The sequence below is a fragment of the Capricornis sumatraensis genome, chromosome 3 (assembly GCF_032405125.1).
Source record: "Capricornis sumatraensis isolate serow.1 chromosome 3, serow.2, whole genome shotgun sequence".
In the NCBI taxonomy this organism is placed as follows: domain Eukaryota; kingdom Metazoa; phylum Chordata; class Mammalia; order Artiodactyla; family Bovidae; genus Capricornis; species Capricornis sumatraensis.
In genome coordinates, this window is record NC_091071.1 from 104229097 (window position 1) to 104250553 (window position 21457).

The 21457-nt window shown below is 38.6% G+C and overlaps 1 protein-coding gene across 1 annotated transcript in view; it reads right to left on the bottom strand.

Annotated features, from left to right (window-relative positions):
- Nucleotides 1-21457, bottom strand: part of THSD7B (thrombospondin type 1 domain containing 7B) — a 910123-nt gene that overhangs the window by 272526 nt on the left and 616140 nt on the right. The window contains exon 13 of the mRNA XM_068968986.1: nucleotides 10319-10582. Coding sequence (XP_068825087.1) covers nucleotides 10319-10582 — 264 coding nt within the window. The remainder of the gene's footprint in view (nucleotides 1-10318; nucleotides 10583-21457) is intronic.

Sequence of the window (21457 nt, forward strand, 5' to 3'; positions counted from 1 at the left end):
GACACCAGACCAACGAGAGAACGCGGGCAAAGGAATGAAGTCACACAAGGACAGAAGGTGCGTGGGAAACGGTGGGAAGAGTCCAGTGTGGACGGGGCATATGGTACAGGAAAGGAGGGGCTAAAAGTGACACGGGGACATCTTGTGCTCTCTACTGTCATTTAACCACTAATTGCCAAAAGGAAACATATTGAAGAAAAATAAGCACAATAATGAAGAAACTAGAAATTGCACATGAGTCAGAACACAAAGCACTCTGGATAACCTGGAAAATAAAACATTAAAAATGTATTGATATTACTATGAGGGACATTACATATATTTTCAGATTTTGGAGGTGATCTTAGGCAGACAATATTTTAAATCTATTTTAATTGAATAAAGTTAATTTGGAACCAATGAAGGAAGGCATTTTGATTTAAAAAAAATTAAAATCTTTGCCATTTTTAGAGCACTTCAGCTGACTGTTACAGTAATACACTTCTAATTGGTGAGAAGATTTAAGTAGAAGGAACATGACTCTTCTATTACCGTTCCAAATAAAAATATTTCTTAGTCTAAAGGGGGTCATCACTTTCACCTGTCAGTGTCATCAGTATCACCTACGTTACCACCTATAAGCTATTCTAAAATCTATATTTCAAAATTGTAATTAGAGAAATTTCCCTCTTTGACTTCAAATATTTTCAATTGTGTGGGTTTTTCACATCTCTATTAATTGTTCTGCTCAGTCCTCAAACTGTTCAATACTGTTTTCCACTTTCTACTCTCAAGCTTGTACCTTACTCTTATTAATGTCAACATCCATCACTGACCTAGTTTTCAAAAGTTCTCCCAACTCTGCCCTGTTTCCCCAACTTTAATAAGTGTTATCCCTCCTGACTTTCAAATACTTTCTCCTCTTCCCCTCCCCATGGACTCTCATTTTTCATTCTCACAGGGGCTACAGCAACCCTCTTCTGACTTTTTCTCTACCTTTCTCTTTTATCTAATCTAACCTCAACCCTGCAGCCAGAAATACTTTGCTAAAATAAATACAGAACCCTAGCACAGCCCTGGTTAACAACCCTACTTTCTAAAGCAGCAACGTCTTGAGAGTTCGGGATTTGAAGAATCAGTAGGAGAAAGGTAGCATCAGGACAAGGACTTCTGGGTTTCTCTTACCCTCTGGCAATCTTATCTATGAGGCAGACTCTGCGACCCACAGACTAGAGCCCACCAGTCTCTTCTGTTCATGGGATTCTCCAGGCAAGAATATTGAAGTGAGTTGCCATGCCCTCCTCCAGAGGATCTTCTTGACCCAGGGATTGAACCCACGTATCATGTCTCTTGCATTGGCAGGCAGGTTCTATACCACTAGCACCATCTTGGAGGCAGCCTGTAGGAACCATCTCTTAATACTTTCAATGAGTATATCCTAGGTATCAGTACTTCATTTCTCTAAATGCCAAGCTAATTTGAAATATATATATGCTATATTTTATTTATCCATTTATTAGCAAGTGAAAATATGGGATGTTTCTACATTTTGGCTTTCACAAGTAATGTTGCAAAATATTTATGTTTTATGAGAATATATGCTTTCATTTCTCTTGGGTGTATATTTCATTTCTGTTGGGTCATATGGCAAACTCAGTGTTTATCTTTTTTAAGGAGCTGTCAAACTTTTTCAAAGCAGTCTCATTATTTTACATTCTCATCAGCAATGTATGAAGATTCCAGCTTTTTTACATCCTCACCAACACATTGCCTTTTTGACTAGTGGATATGAAGTGACATCTGATTACAGTTGTGATTTCCATTTCCCTAATGACTAATGATATTGAGCATCTTTTCAGAAGTTTAAAAGCCATGTGTACTTAATATATCTTCTCTGGAGAAATGCCTATTTAAATTCTTTGACCATTTTTCAACTAGGTTGTCTTTTTTTATTGCTGACTGAAAAGACTTTATTCTGGATGCAAATCTATTCTTATCAGATACACATTTGCAAATATTATCATCCATTCTTTGAGTCTCTATACATTCTATTTGCTTTCTTCAATACATTTTAGCCATGATATTTTGTCTAATAATTTGCAGATTATGGTATCAACTGTTCACATATAAAGCCTATTGTGCAGACACTACACACAGGAAAAAAAAAAAAGAAAATGACACTTTGTGAGTGGTTCTAATACTTGAGAAATTTCCAATTCTTTTTCATTTGCACATCTTTAAAAGGTTTAGTTGCAAAAATACAACAGCCTTAACATATTCTGGTATGCTAAATAATGGCCCCCAAAGATATCTGAATCTAATCTCTGAAACCTCTGAGTGGCCCCTTATATGTGAAGAGAGACTTTGCAGGTGTGATTAAATCAAGGATATTGAGGTGGGAATATAAATCTGGGCTATCCTGAGTGCCCTTACAAGAGGAAAACAGAGACTGGGACAGAATCGACATTAAAGAAATAATAAGACACCAAAGCAGGATGCTATACCACTAGTTTTGAAGACAGAGAAAGAGGCCATGAACCAAGGAATGCAGCTCTAGAATCTGGAAAAAGGTCAGGAAATAGATTTCCCTCTAGGTGCTTTGAAGGGAGTGAGGTTCTGACTACACCTTGATTTTGACTCAGTTATACTGATTTTGGATTTCTGACATTTAGAAGTATGAAAGAGTAAGTGTGTCATCTTAAGCAACCAAGTTTGTGGTATTCTTAGATCAGTCATAAAAAAATACACATATGTACATGAAAATTCTTTACATAGAAGCATAGATTTATATTCTATGTTTTGTTAATTACGAGTATGTATGATGCCCTCTTTGCCAGGTGTTTGTGACAACACAGTAATGAAGTAGACACAGCCCCTCCCTCCAGGATGCCATTCTCCTCTGTGGCAGGACAGACTAGACATACAGCAGGTAAAATATGAGAAGTACTAGGATTGGGGCCCTGTTTTTCTAAGGGATATACAGCAGATATACTTAACTCCTAAAAGGTTCTAGGATTTGAGAAAGAACTGACTAGCAAGATTGCCTGGAATTTCCCAGAAAGGGTGACATTTCTAACCTAAGTCCTGAAAGGTTACTAGGTGTCTACTAGAGAATTAGGTTGCAAGGGAGGAAAATTAAAGTGTGTATGTAGAGAGGGCAAAAGCCTCATCAGAAGGAATGGCATGCACTGAGATATGCAAGATTCTAAGATGGCTGGGGTTCAGCATGGGAAGGAAAAAGGATGAGGTTTCAGGGGTTAACAAAGGGCAAAATCATGAAAGGGTCTCGTATGCCACACTAAGTGGCCTGGGCAGTCAGTTGACAATGAGAATTTAAAAACTTATGGCAGTGATCATTATACCAGCCTATGGGAAAGATTTTTCTCATTGAAAGGGGACCAAAGGGTTGTGGAAAGAAGGACTGAGTAAGGCCAGGTGGTGGGTCCTCACTGCCGTGGATCTAAGGGAAAGGTAAGAAGTCTGAGCAAGTCAGGGAGAACCACTGGAATGGAAAAACATGGAAAGAGGATCAAAACATCTCTAAGTAGTGATTTCATATGAATTTTTATAGCAACACTCACAGGAAAAAGGAAGCAAAGGAAGTAAAATCTCAACATAGAAAACACAGAAGCATATCCATCTTGTCAAACTTAAATTTATTTGCTAAGGAGTAGACACTATTATTCCTTCTCAAGTGATGATTTGAAGAGCTTTTCAACATCTGAAAAAACATACAGGTGCACAAGATTTAGGAAACAGGTCATTTGGCAAAAGTTGCAGATGACTAAAGAGTTGCTATTTCCTTCTGCAAGAGATATAATTACTCAGTCTCTCTGCCTGGTGGACTCATAAAGGAGAGCTCACAATACTTTTAAAAGTTCGTCCTATCTTTGATACACACAACTCTTTGCCAGGACATTTCATAAAATGCTCTTTTAAACAATTCAGTTAATAAAGATGTAAATTTCAGTCTCCTGTCTTGGCCAAAATAAACTAGCCCATAAGTAGTTGAGCTAAATCTTTTCAATAATATAAAATTCAATATAGTCATGTTAGGGAAAGCACACTGATTGAAGCCGCCCACCCTGGCCAGGCACCATCGTAACCATTTGCATGAGTTGTTTTATGATTGGAGATCCTGATAAGGAATATGGAACTAATAAGCCACCACCAACCAAAAGAGTTCAGGAAAGGTCGAAAGGAGACACTGCATGTCCATCCACTTCCCAGAATCCCTCTCGCTAGCATCCATCTTGGCTGAGCAATGTGTGCGCCACCAGGAAAGACTCTAAATTAGAATAATTGGCCAAAGACCACCCGGGAAACTAATCCCATCACCATAAAACCCGAGACGGTGAACCACGTGGCAGAGCTGTTCTCCTGGGGTCTCTCACCCTATTGCTCTCCACCTGGGTGCCCTTTCCCAATAAAATCTCGTGGTTTGTCAGCACATGTGTCTCCTCAGACAATTCATTTCTGAGTGTTAGACAAGAGCCCAGTTTCAGGCCCTGGAAGGGGTCCCCCTGCCTGCAACTGTCATAGAAACTAAACTTTCTAAAAGTACTAAGATTAAATTCACATTTTATCAGTAACTGCAAGTACATGATGGAGAAGGCAATGGCATTCTACTCCAGTACTCCTGCCTGGAAAATCCCATGCACGGAGGAGCCTGGAAGGCTGCAGTCCATGGCGTCGCTAAGAGTCGGATACTACTGAGCAATTCACCTTCACTTTTCACTTTCATGCATTGGAGAAGGAAATGGCAACCCACTCCAGTGTTCTTGCCTGGAGAATCTCAGGGACTGGGGAGCCTGGTGGGCTGCCATCTATGGGGTCACACAGAGTCGGACACGACTGAAGCGACTTAGCAGCAGCAGCAGCAGCAAGTACATGATACATTATTCTATAAATAAGAAAGATTTCTTAGATTATTGTGCTTTGTTTGATATCCATACCTCCTTATATATAACAGCAAATTAGTTGAATTGCTGTACTAGGCTTAAGTTGCAAATGCCAAGTTATTTCTGGGTGAAATATTAGTGAAGATAATTAACTGCCTCTCAAACTGAATCATAATTTATCTGGAATCAGATATGAAACAAATTCCATTTTCACTTTATAATCTGATGAATTAAAATTTTTTTTCACATAGTTCTCACTGGATCACTAGGAAAATTGTTTTTCTGCATTTTTCCCATTCTTTCAAAAATATTTGTCTACTGGTAGCAATACAATTTCATTCCAGTACAATTAGGACTCCCCCTAATCCCAAACATTTTTTAAGGGCAAAATAAAACAAAATATTCTAGTGTTTGTCTGGCCTTGTATTTTAGAGTCAGCTTCTCTGTGGCTCCCTATTGACTATACTCAGCTATTCTATCCAAACAACTCAATACACACACACACACACACACACACACTCAAAACTTTTATCAAGGCACACATGTTGCCTCTGATCATATCTAAACTCACCTTTTCGTTCATTCAACCAACATAACTGACAGTCTATTGTGGGCCAGAGCCTGTGTTAAGCCCTGGGGATGGAGAAATGAACTTGAGTTAATACACCTGAATTGAAATGAGCCTGATTCAATAAACAATCAGGTTAGTAAGAAAAACAGAAAAGTATATGGCTAAAAAAAAAAAAAATCTAAATATATTGATAAAGGAAAAAAAGGAAGATCCTCTCACCTACCATGGAAATGGAAGTAGGAAAAGTGCTTCCTGGATCAGGCATCACTTTGTCTTATCCCAAAGGAAGAGGAGCCTCATGAAAGGAGGAAAAAGAGTGTGCCAGGTGGAATACATAGTCATGGAACTTCTTTAAGGTCCTGTTAAGGAGCTGGTGCAAGCAGAAGAGACCAGGAGAAACTGCCAGAGAGCACTGGCATGGTCACATGTCTTTCAGTGTGACGACAGATGGCTCTCAGTGAATAGTAGATATCAGGTGGTTAAGACAATATTGCAACATCTCACTGGGTGTAGTAGACAGCAAGAGGAAAAGAGAAGCTTGAGAAAATGCTTAGGAGGCAAACTTATTAAGACCTGATGGTCTAGTGTGTATTTACAAATATGTTTTAAATACCTACTAACTTTCAGGCATCATTCTAGGTGCTGTGGATATAGCTGAAAAGAAAAGTAAAAAAATAAAAAGCAGTTCTTTCTTTATTGGAATTTTACTATCCAATCATAGGAGAGAGAGAGAAAGTATTTTAAAAAATAAATGCATAATATTTTAGTTAGTGATTAAGTACCATGAAGAAAGATAAAGCCGGTAAGGGGAATAAGGAGCTTCCCAAGTGGCATTAGTGTTAAAGATCCCATCTGCCAATGTAGGAGACATAAGAGACATAGGTTCAAGATCCCCTGGAGGAGGGCACAGCAACCCACTCCAGTATTCTTCTTGCCTGGAGAATCCCATGGACAGAGGAGCCTGGAGGGCTACTGTCCATGGGGTCTCACAGAGTATGACACAACTAAAGCAACTCAGCACACGTACATGCATGGGGAATAGGAAATGATGAACAGAATGATTTCTTACAGGAGTTGGCCAAAGATTTGTTATGAGCAGAGACGGGAATGAAGGAAGGGATGAAGGCAGGACATGGGGAGAGAAGAATGGAGTATGTTGAGGTGTGGGGGAGCTTTCATGTCCTATTCTCTGAAAAAATATCACTAGGATAAGAGACATAACTGGAAGTAACTCTCCTCAAGTATCATTATTTTGGCACATTCTATTCTGTTGATTGAATTAGGTAATCATCCAGGCCTGTTGTCACACACAGTTGGGAATTAAATCCAACACCTTGACACTAGACAGTGATGGAACTCAACAGCAGCAAACATCTGCTGACAGGATACAGACATAAATTCCACTCTTAAGTGTTCTGTTTGTTTTAAATGAGGCATAATTTTAATACTGGTCCCCTCAATGATATTCCTAAAGACAAAGAGACCTGGCTAATATTATCTGTGGTTTGAATATTCCATAAAATCCATTAGCACAGGTATTTCAGAATTTACTGAATTGTGTTGCCCACAGCTATATGTACAATCTATGTGCCCGTCAACAGATGAGTCAAAGAATTTGTAGTGTATATAAACAATGGACTATTATCCAGCCATGAGAAAGACATTCACCGTTTGTGACAATGTAAATGGACCTAGAGGATAGTACACTGAGACAAGTCAGACAGAGAAATACTGTATTACATCAACTTATACGTGTAATCTAAAAGTGCCAAACTCATAAAAACAATAAAATGGTGGTTTCCAGGGGATAGGAGTGGAGGGATAAGGCAAGGATAGAATAATTTTTTTAACAGTATGAACTTGGAATGAATAGTAAAGAAGCCAAAGAGATCTAATGCACAGTAATGTGGACAACAATATAGTCTCATAACCAAACTTACTGAGACTAGAACTATTCCAAACACCGAAAAGAAATGATAATTATGTAATATTATATGTATGTATCATCACTGCAATTGCAATATTACAACCTACAAATATATTTTTTAAAATTATTTATTTATTTATTTATTTATTTTACTTTACAATATTGGTTTTGCCATACTTCAGCATGAATCCGCCACAGGTGTACACGTGTTCCCAATCCTGAACCCCCCACCCACCTCCCTCCCCGTACCATCCCTCTGGGTCATCCCAGTGCACCAGCCCCAAGCATCTGTATCCTGCATTGAACCTAGACTGGTGATTCATTTCTTATATGATATTACACATGTTTCAATGCCATTCTCCCAAATCATCCCACCCTCTCCCTCTCCCACAGAGTCCAAAAGACTGTTCTATACATCTGTGTTGAATTAAATTGTACACTTTAAATTTATGCAATGAATGTTATACATCAAATATATTGCAAGAAAAATTTAAAAATAGACCACTATGTATACTAAGGGCTTCTCAGGTGGCTCAGTGCTAAAGAATCCACCTACCGAAATGCAGGAGACTTGGGTTTAATCCCTGGGTTGGGAAGATCCCTTGGAGAAGGAAATGACAACTAACTTCATTATTCCTGCATGGAAAATCCCATGGACAGAGAACCTGGAGGGCATCAGTCCATAGGGTCACAAAAGAGTTAGATACAACTTAGTGACTAAACAACTGGAGTGTGTAGTCATTCCCTTCTACAGGGGATCCTTCCAAACCGGGGATCAAACCAAGGACTCTTGAATTGTAGGTGGAAGAATCTTTACCATCTGAGTCATCAGGGAAGCCCTAAATAACAACAATGTATTTTGTGTGAAAAACAAAGATCAGAGTAAACCAACTCTAGCTTTTCCCAAATGGGTCCGTTATTGTCTGTGATGTGTTTAATGTTTATGAAAGTAAAATCACTGAATACAAACCTGCAGACTAACTCAACAGGCAGGGCAGTGACTGTGCTAACTGAAAATTATTAAATCTTAAATTGCATTCCTATTATGACCCAGGCATAGCCTAAATAAAATGAGCTGATGCACTACCAACATAGAATAAAGACAAACTGTAATTTACTTGTGTGTTAAAAGTGAATTCAATTTGTTATTTCTGGTATTACTGAGAAAACTTACTAGAATATAAAAACCTTGATGATAGTGACCAAAATCTATCAATTTAAATTTTTTTAGAGTTTACCACTAAAACATAAATTCTCTCTATTTGTACCTTCTATAAAATCCCCAACTTCTTTAGTTTTTGATTGTTTAAAGGTAATTAAAAGCCAAAAAGTAGAGCAGGAACTCAATAAGCTCCATTGCTATCAGTAGTCAAAGTCTCCTCCATCAATATTTACACCAACTGAATTTAAGCATCATTCCTTTCTCTGTTCATCCCTATCTTTTAAATTATGTCAAGGTTAAAAAATAATAAAAAAGAGACTCTTCTCCCCGATTAAAGTTTCAAAAATACTTCCAGCTTGCCTAATTTCTTTCCTATAGTTCTAGTCTTAATTTAGGTGTACTTACAGTTAGAAGTGGACATGGAACAACAGACTGGTTCCAAATAGGAAAAGGAGTACGTCAAGGCTGTATATCGTCACCCTGCTTATTTAACTTCTATGCAGAGTACATCATGAGAAGCTGGGCTGGAAGAAGCACAAGCTGGAATCAAGACTGCCGGGAGAAATATCAATAACCTCAGATATGCAGATGACACCACCGTTATGGCAGAAAGTGAAGAGGAACTAAAAAGCCTCTTGATGAAAGTGAAAGTGGAGAGTAAAAAAGTTGCCTTAAAGCTCAACATTCAGAAACTAAGATCATGGCATCTGGTCCCATCACTTCATGGGAAATAGATGGGGAAACAGTGGAAACAGTGTCAGACTTTATTTTTTTGGGCTCCAAGACCACTGCAGATGGTGATTGCAGCCATGAAATTAAAAGATGCTTACTCCTTGGAATAAAACTTATGACCAACCTAGATAGCATAGTCAAAAGCAGAGACATTACTTTGCCAACTAAGGTCCATCTAGTCAAGGCTATGGTTTTTCCAGTGGTCATGTATGAATGTGGGAGTTTCACTGTAAAGAAAGTTGAGTGCCGAAGAATTGATGCTTTTGAACTGTGGTGTTGGAGAAGACTCTTGAGAGTCCCTTGGACTGCAAGGAGATCCAACCAGTCCATTCTAAAGGAGATCAGCCCTGGGATTTCTTTGGAAGGGATGATGCTAAAGCTGAAACTCCAGTACTTTGGCCATCTCATGCAAAGAGTTGACTCATTGGAAAAGACTCTGATGCTGGGAGGGATTGGGGGCAGGAGAGGAAGGGGACGACAGAGGATGAGATGGCTGGATGGCATCACTGATTTGATGGACATGAGTTTGAGTGAACTCCAGGAGATGGTGATGGACAGGGAGGCCTGGCGTGCTGCAACTCATGGGGTTGCAAAGAGTTGGACACGATTGAACAACTGAACTCAACTGAACACATTGTACTGTACAATATTAACTTTTTCATTGGTATTTTGTCAACATCCTTATAAGACACTGAAGGCCTGATGCCTTCTATATAAGTGACTAAAGCACCAATTAACGGCATAAAATATATTCATTTGTGTTGGGCTTTGGCTTTCTCAGAGTAAGCCTGTGCTCACACACGAAATCAAGTGACCAGAGGTGAAGTATAGAGAGAGGTGAGTCAAAGATCCCAAACACCCACATTTCAGATAACCAGTGGATATGTGCATTTCCTATATTCATACTTAAGGAGAGGCAGTGTGTTTTCGACAAAGGAAAACTGAAGCAATTACTAAGAAACAAGGTTATGAGTTCTAGACCTGGGACACATACCCTGGGCTATACGTCAGTGTTCTCATGGGTTACTCCTCGCCCATTTCCTTACCAGAACTGTTACAGTGGACAGGGTCAACAGGTCTTCCATTTTTATCAGAGCAGGCTACTGCTCGAAAGCGCAGGCCTTCTCCACATTCTTTGGTGTCTCCTTGTAGCCGCAGTCCTCTATGAGGCTCCTTTCTGCTTTCAGGAAGGATGCAATCTGACCAGTTTCCATAAGGATGAGATGTAAACACATCACAAGGACACGGTTCTGTTTCCACTAGAGGGTACAAGTCAGCATCCTGGCATTTCTCCTTCTTTCTGCTTTTCCCTGTTCCAACAAGAGACATGGATGTGTTAATTTCACATCTGTTGTTTTGTTAAGTTGTTCACATTTCAAAGCTCTTGGGCAATTAAGTCAAATAAAATAAAGCCTTTCTTTTTTTTTTTCACTTTTTTTTCCCCTTTAACACAGAAGTAAATCCTAGGACAATGAAGCAATTCCCACAGCAACTGTGAAATTTAAGTTAATTGGGGGGAAAAAAGGCTTCATGTTGGAGAGTGGCAAAACATACTTAGAAAAAATTTGCTACAGTGGCTTGACAACTAGAAAAATTCTTGTTGATTTATATTAATGTCTTTATAATTTGTTGATAAAAACTGACTACCTTGTCTCCATTTTCCTTGAAAGTAATGGTTTCCAAGGAAGCGAATAAAATGGTGTAAGTATAACTCTGCCTTTTTTTCAAGTAACTTTTTAAAAAATAGCTTGTTTATTCAAGGAAAAAAAATCATATCCTCCCAGACAATGGCCTTGAAGTTAGCCTGGCTGTCACCTGGGGTGTGGTGGGCAAAGTGTAATTTATTTTGGTTCCTGTTATCAGGAACTCAGAAATGCTGACAGAAAAAATATATTGAAATAAATGCTCAATGCAAGTTGGGTAATTTAATCTGAGAAAAAGATATGACTTGCACTTTGAGAGACATTTTTAACTTAAAGATTTTAGAATATGACCTTACATTACCAGTTGACTTCGATGGACCTTTCAGGTGTAATCCCAACTTTTGTGTAATGACAATGCAAAGTCATTTTTCAAAGCTGTGAATACTTGATAATTATGTTTAATGGATTCTAAGACACTCTGTAACTTGACGCAACTTTGCTACTAACACACTTCCTCTAGATTTTTAAGTTCTCCTAGATATAATAATTTCACTTTGTTTCTTCACTAGTGGGCCATTAGTGAGAGTCATGGCTGGTTATTTTAAATAGTAGGGAGCTTTATTAATCTATTTCCAGTCTTAAATGGCTGTTTTGGAAATGCTTGCTATAAGCTGATACATAGACTACTTTCTCATTGTGAAACAGTTTACGTTTGCTGTGTCGCTCAGTTGTGTCCAACTCTTTGCAATCCCATGAACTATAACCCGCCAGGCTCCCCTGTCCATGGGGATTCTCCAGGCAAGAATACTGGAGTGGGTTACTATGTCCTCCTCCAGGGGATCTTCTCAGCCCAAGGATCAAACCCAGGTCTCCCTCATTGCAGGTGGATTTTTGACCCTCCGAGTCACTAGGGAAGCACATGAATACCGGAATGGGTCGTCTATCCCTTCTCCAGTGGATCTTCCTGACCCAGGAATCAAACCTGAGATCCTATATTGCATGCGGATTCTTTACCAGATGAGTTATCAGGGAAGCTCCAGAAGTTTACATTACACACAACAATTCTACAGTTGTCACCTGGAGGACTCGCTGTATCTCTTCTGTGATGCTTCTGGACACAATAAATAAGGATTCCTATAAGTTCTGAAAGATCTTGTAGCAGCTTTGGACACATCACTGCCTCTCTAGGGTGATATACTTCTTGCATCTACCATTAGGGCCACTTGCTGAGAATAAGTTTGAGGAGCACTGCCTCTGTCTCTGCTGTGAGCATTTCTGCACGGGAGACGTATCAGTGAGTGAGGAGGATCAGCTCCTTCTTATCAGCATTCAACATACCCAAGTATCTGGTGCTTCTCAAGTGTCCAGAAAGTATAGTTTTCTCCATCTCTCACATGTCCATTCTCTTCTCAACACACTTAACTCTAGATTTTGACTCTACCTATGCCTTAAAACCGCTAACTCTCGCCAAAGTAATAACATCCTGAACTATCTTTTACTTTTTATCTTTCAGACTTGATATTCAGTGATAGCCTTGGAGCATTGACTACACCATCATTCTTGAAATATCCTTTCACACCTTAGCTTTCTGTCCCTCACCTCTGCTCCACACCCCCACCATCCTTCTGGGCACATCTTTTTTTTTTTTTTTTTTTTCCATGTATTTGTTGAATTCTTCTCCCTCTGTACTTCTCTTAACTGATGGGTTTCCAAAGGCATAGCCTTAGACTCTCTTTTCTGATCCTCACAAAGAGCATAATCCTCTGTACCCCTTATGTCCCTAATTATTATCTTCAGCCCAGATTTCTTACTCAAACTTTGGGGCCACAGACTGGAAACCTACACCTAAAGGATCAGTCAAACTCACCCTGACAACAGCCATACTCACTCACTCTGACCATCATAACGTTGCCTTCTCTGCCTCCATTTCCCAGTTCTACCAATACTCATATTCAGCCCTCCACCAAATTCCCAGCTTAAATCACTATACTGGCTCCTTTCAAGATTTTATTGCCACCGTAACTCACTCCCTTCAATCTTTTCCCAGCACTTCATCTAGGACCAACTTACAAAGTTAGAAATCTGATCATATCATTCATCTACTTAAAACTTTCCACTGGCTTGCCACAGTTCGTGGAATAAAGTCTAGACTCTTCACTTTGGTCATCAAAGTTCCACAGGATTGGGTCTGTGGATATTTGTCTCACAACTATGCTGCACCAATCAGCTTGTGTCAAGTTAAAAATAATACTGAGTATTTTTAGTATTGAGTATTCTAAAAGGCACTCATTTAAGTTCTGGTCTTTGCATGTTCTATTCCAGGAAGGTCACCAGTTCTACCCTCTCTATGTGGCCTATTTAATGACTGCCTGTCCTTTAGGTCCAAACTGGGATTACTCCTCCAGAAAGTCACCTTTGAACACACTCTTTATCTCCGTTCTAGAAGAGGTATTCTTCTGTACTTGGGTAGCATCTGATGGGCAGAATGCTGGCTCTCCAAGAATGTTTACATCCTAATCCCTAGAACAACTAAACATCTATGGCAAAATAAACTTTATAGATGTAACTAAGATTATGGATGTTGGGATGAGATCATTTTGAATTATCTGGTTGGGTCCAGCATAATCACATGAACTCAAATTCAGAGAACCTTTCCAGGTTGAGTAGAATCAACTGTGATAGAATACTCAAAGGGATATAATGTTACTGAATTTCAAGACTTTGGAGGAAGAGAACCATAACCAAGGAATGTAAGCAGCTCCTAGAAGCTGGGAAAGAAAACATGTTCCAATAACCTTCTAGAAAATAAAATCCTATCTTGACAACATCTTGTTAATAGTCCTATAAAATCTCTGACTTCAGACATAGAGAAATGTAAGGTAATACATTTGCATTGTTTTAAGTCATAAAATTTGTGGCTATTTGTTACAGAAGTAATAAAAACAAAAACTAATAAGTACCCTATATAACAGCTATTGTAGCAGGTACCACACTATGTTGTCACTATCCATACCAAAATTACCTAAATTATACTGGAAGCTCTTAAATTAAAATCAACTCTATCTATTTCTTTGTAGAGCTCCAAGGTCTAGCATACATAAATGATAAAAATTCTTCCTTGAGTAATTGAACAAAGTATTCTAAAAAGGTGAAAAAAAGGGAAAACATGAGAGAGAGAAAGAATAGGAATAAGGAAAATATTCATGTACAATGTAACCAAGTTACTGGCAGAATATTCTGTAAAATATATGCCATCTCTATGTTTGTGATATCTTTCTCAATGACATGGGATCACTGTTTGAAGAAGACTTTGAGCAAATTAGTTAATGCAGAGATAATTCTCACAATAAGAAACAAATTATCAGTTGTCCTTAACTTTGATTGGAAAATTCTGAAAGAGATGGGAATACCAGACCACATGACCTGCCTCTTGCAAAATCAGTATGCAGATCAGGAAGCAATAGTTAGAACTGGACTTGGAACAACGGACTGGTTCTGAATTGAGAAAGGTATACGTCAAGGCTGTATATTGCCACCCTGCTTATTTAACTTATATGCACAGTACACTATGAGAAACACTGGGCTGCATGAAGCACAAGCTGGAATTAAGACTGCTGAGAGAAATATCAATAACCTCAGATATGCAGATGACACCACCCTTATGGCAGAAAGTGAAGAAGAACTAAAGAGCCTCTTGATGAAAGTGAAAGAGGAGAGTAATAAAAGTTGCCTTAAAGCTCAACATTCAGAAAACGAAGATCATGGCATCAGGTCCCATCATTTCATGGCAGATAGATGGGGAAAAGGTGGCTGACTTTATTTTTCTGGGCTCCCAAATCACTGCAGATGATGATTGCAGCCATGAAATTAAAAGACGCTTACTCCTTGGAAGAAAAGTTGTGACCAAATTAGACAGCATATTAAAAAGCAGAGACATTACTTTGTCAACAAAGGTCCATCTAGTCAAGGTTATGGTGTTTCCAGTACTCATGTATGGATGTGAGAGTTGGACTATAAAGAAGGCTGAGTGCCGAAGAATTGATGCTTTTGAACTGTGATGTTGGAGAAGACTCTTGAGAGCCTGTTGGACTGCAAGGAGATCCAACCCGTCCTTCCTCAGGAAATCAGTCTTGAATATTCATTGGAAGGACTGATGTTGAAGCTGAAAATCCAATACTTTGGCCACCTGATGTGAAGAACTGGCTCGTTTGAAAAGACCCTGATGCTGGGAAAGATTGAAGGTGGGAGGAAAAGGGCACCACAGAGGATGAGATGGTTGGATGACATCACTGACTCAATGGACATGAGTTTGAGTAAACTCTGGGAGTTGGTGATGGACTGGGAAGCCTGGTGTCTACGGGGTCACTAAGATTCAGACACAATGAGTGACTGAACTGAACTAACTTTGATCACATTCTAGTCATAATCAGTATTAATCTTTGGATTGAGAACCAGCTAGTATTTTAACAATACTTTAAAAAATCAATCTCCACTACAACTCTGAAGACATTTTTCACCTTAAGTTAGAAATTTATAACTTATTCTACAAAAACACAAGTCTACAATATTTAAAAGGTATTAGTTATCCAGTTATTTTGAATATATCATTATTTAGTAACCTAGGTAGATTTTTTGTTTTTTAGACTGATAATTTACAGTACTGTATAAGCAACTGCTTTAGTTATCACTAAATCTAAAACTTGTGATTATCTAGTTTGCATAAAACACAGAGAACACTCAGATGTTAAACTGAAGACTCTAGTTTAAAAAATGGAAAAATAAAAAATAAACATCTTAGATGGTCCCCTATACAACGGAGGGCTTGTATTCATGTTTGTATGCTTCTCTGTGTGTGTCTATGTTAGAGAATAACATTGCTTTATAGTCTAAGCCCATGTTTTTTAATACTATCATTCATGTTTGAGATTGCTTATTATATTTACTACCAAATTACATGGGAGAAACCAAAATACAAGCATTAGTATCACAACAATAAAAATAAGGCTTCAGAAGTGCACATTTTTCACTACTTATTTTTCTACCAAAGATACGGCAAACAAAAGAAGAGCAAAGAGTATTTTGCTCTCCATCCAACTTTACAAAGATTAACCCACTGTAGTTGCTGACTGAGAGTGAACTCAACGTTTCAGACAGAGGAAATTAAAGACAATGACAGAATGCTTGTGGTTTGGACAAACAGACCCTTAGACAGTTACATGCATTTCAGAAAGAATTATAATAAATCATACTTAACATCTTCCAAAGATCCCCTGGAGAAGGAAATGGCAGCCCACAATATTCTTGCCTGGAAAACTCCATGGACGGAGGAGCCTGGTAGGCTACAGTCCATGGGGTAGCAGAGTCAGACACGACTGAGTGATTTCACTTTCACTTTCAATATCTTCCAATACATAGAAAAACAGTACACTTACATTGTGATTTCTGTTTTTTTGTGACTAGCAGTAAGTTTCTACCAAGATGCATGCTAACTGCTTTACCAAACAAGAAGTTCAGTTCAGCTCACTCAGTCGTGTCTGACTCTTAGTGACCCCATGGACTGCAGCATGCCAGGCCTCCCTGTCCATCACCAACTCCCAGAGTTTACTCAAACTTATGTCCATTGAGTCGATGATGGCATTCAACCATCTCATCCACTGTTGTCCCCTTCTCCTCCCGCCTTCAATCTTTCCCAGCATCATGGTCTTTTCAAATGAGTCGGTTCTTTGCATCAGGTGGCTGAAGTATTGGAGTTTCAGCTTCAACATCAGTCTTTCCAATGAATATTCAGGACTAATTTCCTTTAGGAAGGACTGGTTGAATGTCTTTGCAGTCCAAGGGACTCTCAAGAGTCTACTCTAACAACATAGTTCAAAAGTAACAATTCTTCAGCGCTCAGCTTTCACAGTCCAACTCTCACATCCACACATGACTATCAGAAAAAGCATAGCTTTGACAAGACAGACCTTTGTTGGCAATGTAATGTCTCTGCTTTTTAATACGCTGTCTAGTTTGGTCAAAACTTTCCTTCCAAGGAGCAAGAGTCTTTTAATTTTATGGTTGCAATCACCATCTACAGTGATCTTGGAGCCTCCAAAAATAAAGTCTGACACTGTTTCCACTGTTTCCCCTTCTATTTGCAATGAAGTGATGGGGCCGGATGCCATGATCTTAGTTGAGCCCTAAGCCAACTTTTTCACTCTCCTCTTTCACTTTCATCAAGAGGCTTTTTAGTTCCTCTTCACTTTCTGCCATAAGCGTGGTATCATCTGCATATCTGAGGTTATTGATATTTCTCCCAGCAATCTTGATTCCAGCTTGTATTTCATCCAGCCCAGCGTTTCTCATGATGTTCTCTGCATATAAGTTAAATAAGCAGGGTGACAATATACAGCCTTGACCTACTCCTTTTCCTATTTGGAACCAGTCTGTTGCTCCAATTCCAGTTCTAACTGTTGCTTCCTGACCTGCATAGAGATTTCTCAAGAAGCAGATCAGGTTGTCTGGTATTTCCATCTCTTTCAGAATTTTCCACAGTTTATTGTGATCCACACAGTCAAAGGCTTTGGCATAGTCAAGAAAATAGAAATAGATTTTTTTTTTTTTGACTCTCTTGCTTTTTTGATAATCCAGCAGATGTTGATAATTTGAACTCTGGTTCCTCTGCCTTTTCCAAATCCAGCTTGAACAACTGGTAGTTCACAGTTCACATATCGTTGAAGACTGGCTTGGAGAATTTTGAGCATTACTTTACTAGTGTGAGAGATGCGTACAATTGTGCAGTAGTTTGAGCATTCTTTGGCATTGCCTTTCTTTGGGATTGGAATGAACACTGACCTTTTCCAGTCCTGTGGCCACTGCTGAGTTTTCCATATTTGCTGGCATATTGAGTGCAGCACTTTCACAGAATCATCTTTCAGGATTTGAAATAGCTCAACTGGAATTCCGTCACCTCTACTAGCTTTGTTCGTAGTGATACTTCCTAAGGCCCACTTGACTTCATATTCCAGATGTCTGGCTCAGGTGAGTGATCACACCATCATGATTCTCTTGGTCATGAAGATCTTTTTTGTACAGCTCTGTGTATTCCTACACCTCTTCGTTATATCTTCTGCTTCTGTTATGTCCATACCATCTCTGTCTTTTATTGAGCCCATCTTTGCATGAAGTATTCCCTTTAAGTCACATATAAACCAGCTTTCACCACTTACTCTTTGTAGCAGTTCCTTAGAGTTATCTGAGAGGCTATCTCCTGGGCAATAGTTCTCATTCAGACCTGGGATAAAGCTTAACTCACAACATGAGTGTTGTGCATTTGTCTTTCAGTTGAAAATTTTGCTGACCACTAAGGGACTCAGAATATACTTGTCTCATTTGCCTGAACTTTATTTGGGGCCTTGACCCCCAGATGGGGCCTTGACCCCCAGAAAAGGCCCTTTGTGCTAGTCTACACCCTCAGGGAGTCTAGACAACTGGGTAAGTCTCTCCTAGGTCTTGGATCTCCTGTGTTGGTTCACAGTTCTTAAGGGTTCTTTTTTGGTGATTGTTAAACTCCTTGCCATGAAGAGTAAGTTTTCCTTCAACTTAGATTCAAGAAGAGGTAACTAGGGTATCCAGATGAAAGACAATGGGAAGATTTTGCTCCGTTAAAAGCCACTGAATGGGTTACTCCAGTTGAGAGAGGTTGGGAGGTTGCTCCGTTGAAATACACTGAGTAGTTTGGACTGGATAATTACATAGGAGTATTGATTGGCATCTTTTCTTGAATACTTTAAGCAGAGTTTTTCTGAATAAATTACCATGTGAGTGCTTTCAGCTGCAAAGATAAGAGACACAGCTTTTCCCAACCAGTTACAGCTTTCTTAGTCAACTGGGAAACTTATGACAGTGGCAAGGGCAAGCCCTCATGCCATGCAATGGTCCCATAAGGAGACTGACTCATTAACTTAAAGAAATTTGCTTTGGGGACACATATAACATTGGTCATTCAGTGTTCCAAATATCCATGGAAATTTTATACAGCCAGAGGGAGAAACAGACTTTTGAAAGAGCTGAGATGAATCCAGGGTGCTTCCTAGAGGTGTTAAGCCCGACAGCATACCAGCCCACCATGCAGTCTTTTATTCTGACAAACTGACATTGAAATGGTTAACAAAGGCTTCAAAGCAGAAGAAAAGTGGTGTCAGATAAACCTTTGACTCATATCCTGCCAGGTTCATATATATATAGGAGCTCATACTTGCAAGTAGTTTGGAAATTAAGAAAACTTAATTTGGAAATTAAGAAAACTTCATCCTGAAAAAGGTCATGATGGGACTCTCCTGACATTCCAACAGTGGCTTTTACATATGCAGTTAGAGAAAAAGCTGGCTTTATATAATATTCTTTCAAAATTCTGACCCTAAGGGAACAAAAGTCCTTCTAGGAAGAGCTTATAATGATCTCCCTGAGTCTTTGAGATGTAAATGTTCTACCAGGTCTTCTCAGAAACTCTTATCTGCTGCTGCTGCTAAGTCACTTCAGTCGTGTCCGACTCTGTGTGACCCCATAAATGGCAACCCACCAGGCTCCCCTGTCCCTGGGATTCTCCAGGCAAGAACACTGGATTGGGGTGCCATTTCCTTCTCTAACTCATGAAAGTGAAAAGTGAGGTCGCTCAGTCGTATCTGACTCTTAGCGACCCCATGGACTGCAGCCTACCAGGCTCCTCTGTCCATAGCATTTTCCAGGCAAGAGTACTGGAGTGGGGTGCCATTGCCTTCTCTGGAAACTCTTATCTATACCATCTCTAATTTCTAAAATTGAAAAAAAAAGGGGGGAGGGGGCGGTCAGCTTTTATCCAAGAGTAAACTCCAAGAATAAACTCATTGCAACAGTTATTATAAACTACTGAGTTTTATATTGTAATACCAGATTCATGTCTTAAGTTTTAAAATGAAGCTGTGAGAACTCTGATTATATGTCTATGTATATATTATAAAATATCATACGTTTCTACCTTTGGTGAGGTGTTATAAAAATTAAACTGTAAAAGAGACCTATTTAATTGGCTTAAATATAATGAAGTGCTTTAAGAAATTCTCAGAAATACAAATTAACCCAGTCTCTTTCAAGATCACATGATTGAGGATTAATCATTACCCAATGAAAACAAGCTTATTGGTTTAACTGAAAAACCAACAGCATGATAACATTACATGTGAAAATGTTATTGTATCTATGTTTACTGAATGTCAAAAAAGATCATGTTACCACTAACAAAATTTGTCAGCATGAAAAATGATATTTTCATAAACTTCAATGCAAGCATGGTAGGATATTTTTAGGTGAATGCTAAGAACGATTATGTCTTACTCTATTTCTACTTAAAAACAGTTTCTCTAAATCTTCTGGTAACTTGAAACTTTAGAATTTTACTAAGTTAAATGATAGGGATTGATCAACGGTCTAGATTATTTTCAAGTAAAATACAGGGAAATTTATACTTGCTTAGCAATTAAAATCTCAAATTTCATATTCTTACAAAAAAAAAAAATAAAGATGTTTGGTTCACTGGGTACACATCTTGTACCACATGGAGAAAAAATTACATTGTGGAAAAATGTGTGCTTCTAGAGGTAACTGAATCGGAGAAGGCAATGGCACCCCACTGCAGTACTCTTGCCTGGAAAATCCCATGGATGGAGCCTGGTAGGCTCCTGATCCTGTCCAAAGAGTCGGACATGACTGAGTGACTTCACTTTCACTTTTCACTTTCATGCATTGGAGAAGGAAATGGCAACCCACTCCAGTGTTCTTGCCCGGAGAATCCCAGGGACGGGGGAGCCTGGTGGGCTGCCGTCTATGGGGTCGGACAGAGTCGGATACGACTGAAGCGACTTAGCAGCAGAGGTAGCGGAATACGTTCATAAGTTTGCCAATCAGGCATGCTAATGTGATAGCTCACAACTGTTTTCTCTTGGTTTTCACTAAAGATGGAATTCTTAAGGTTTGAAAATTATGATTAATATATTAAATTAGAACCACTAAAATAAAGAAAATGTTTTCATATGCAAAATAACTTTTAAAAGGGTCAATAGAAAGGAAATGCATTCTATTAAGGGAAAACAAAGTAATTCTTTTCAAAAGAGAGTCTAAGAGAAAAATAAAAAAAAATAAAAAAGGGAACTCAAAGGATAAAATCTAAAACAAAAAAGGCAAATTATAGGCTTATGGAAAAGAAACCTTGAGAAAGAATTTGATGTATGATCAAGGCTGGCTAAGATTAACATGAACTTAATTGGTTGAAAGAATTCTAATATTAAAAAAAAAATTTTGCAAAACTAGAATTTGAATCTCTCTGTTATGACCTCTGGCTAATGTTGGCATTTCTCAGAGAGCCCCGGAAAAATCAAAGAAAAATTTAAAAAACACAGAAAGTTATTAAACAATTTAGGTTTACTTGATATATTAAATTATATGATTAACATTGTTAAATGAATGATGATGAATCTTAGGTAATATTGTATGAATAAACATTGTTAATATAAATATTCTAGAGTTTAC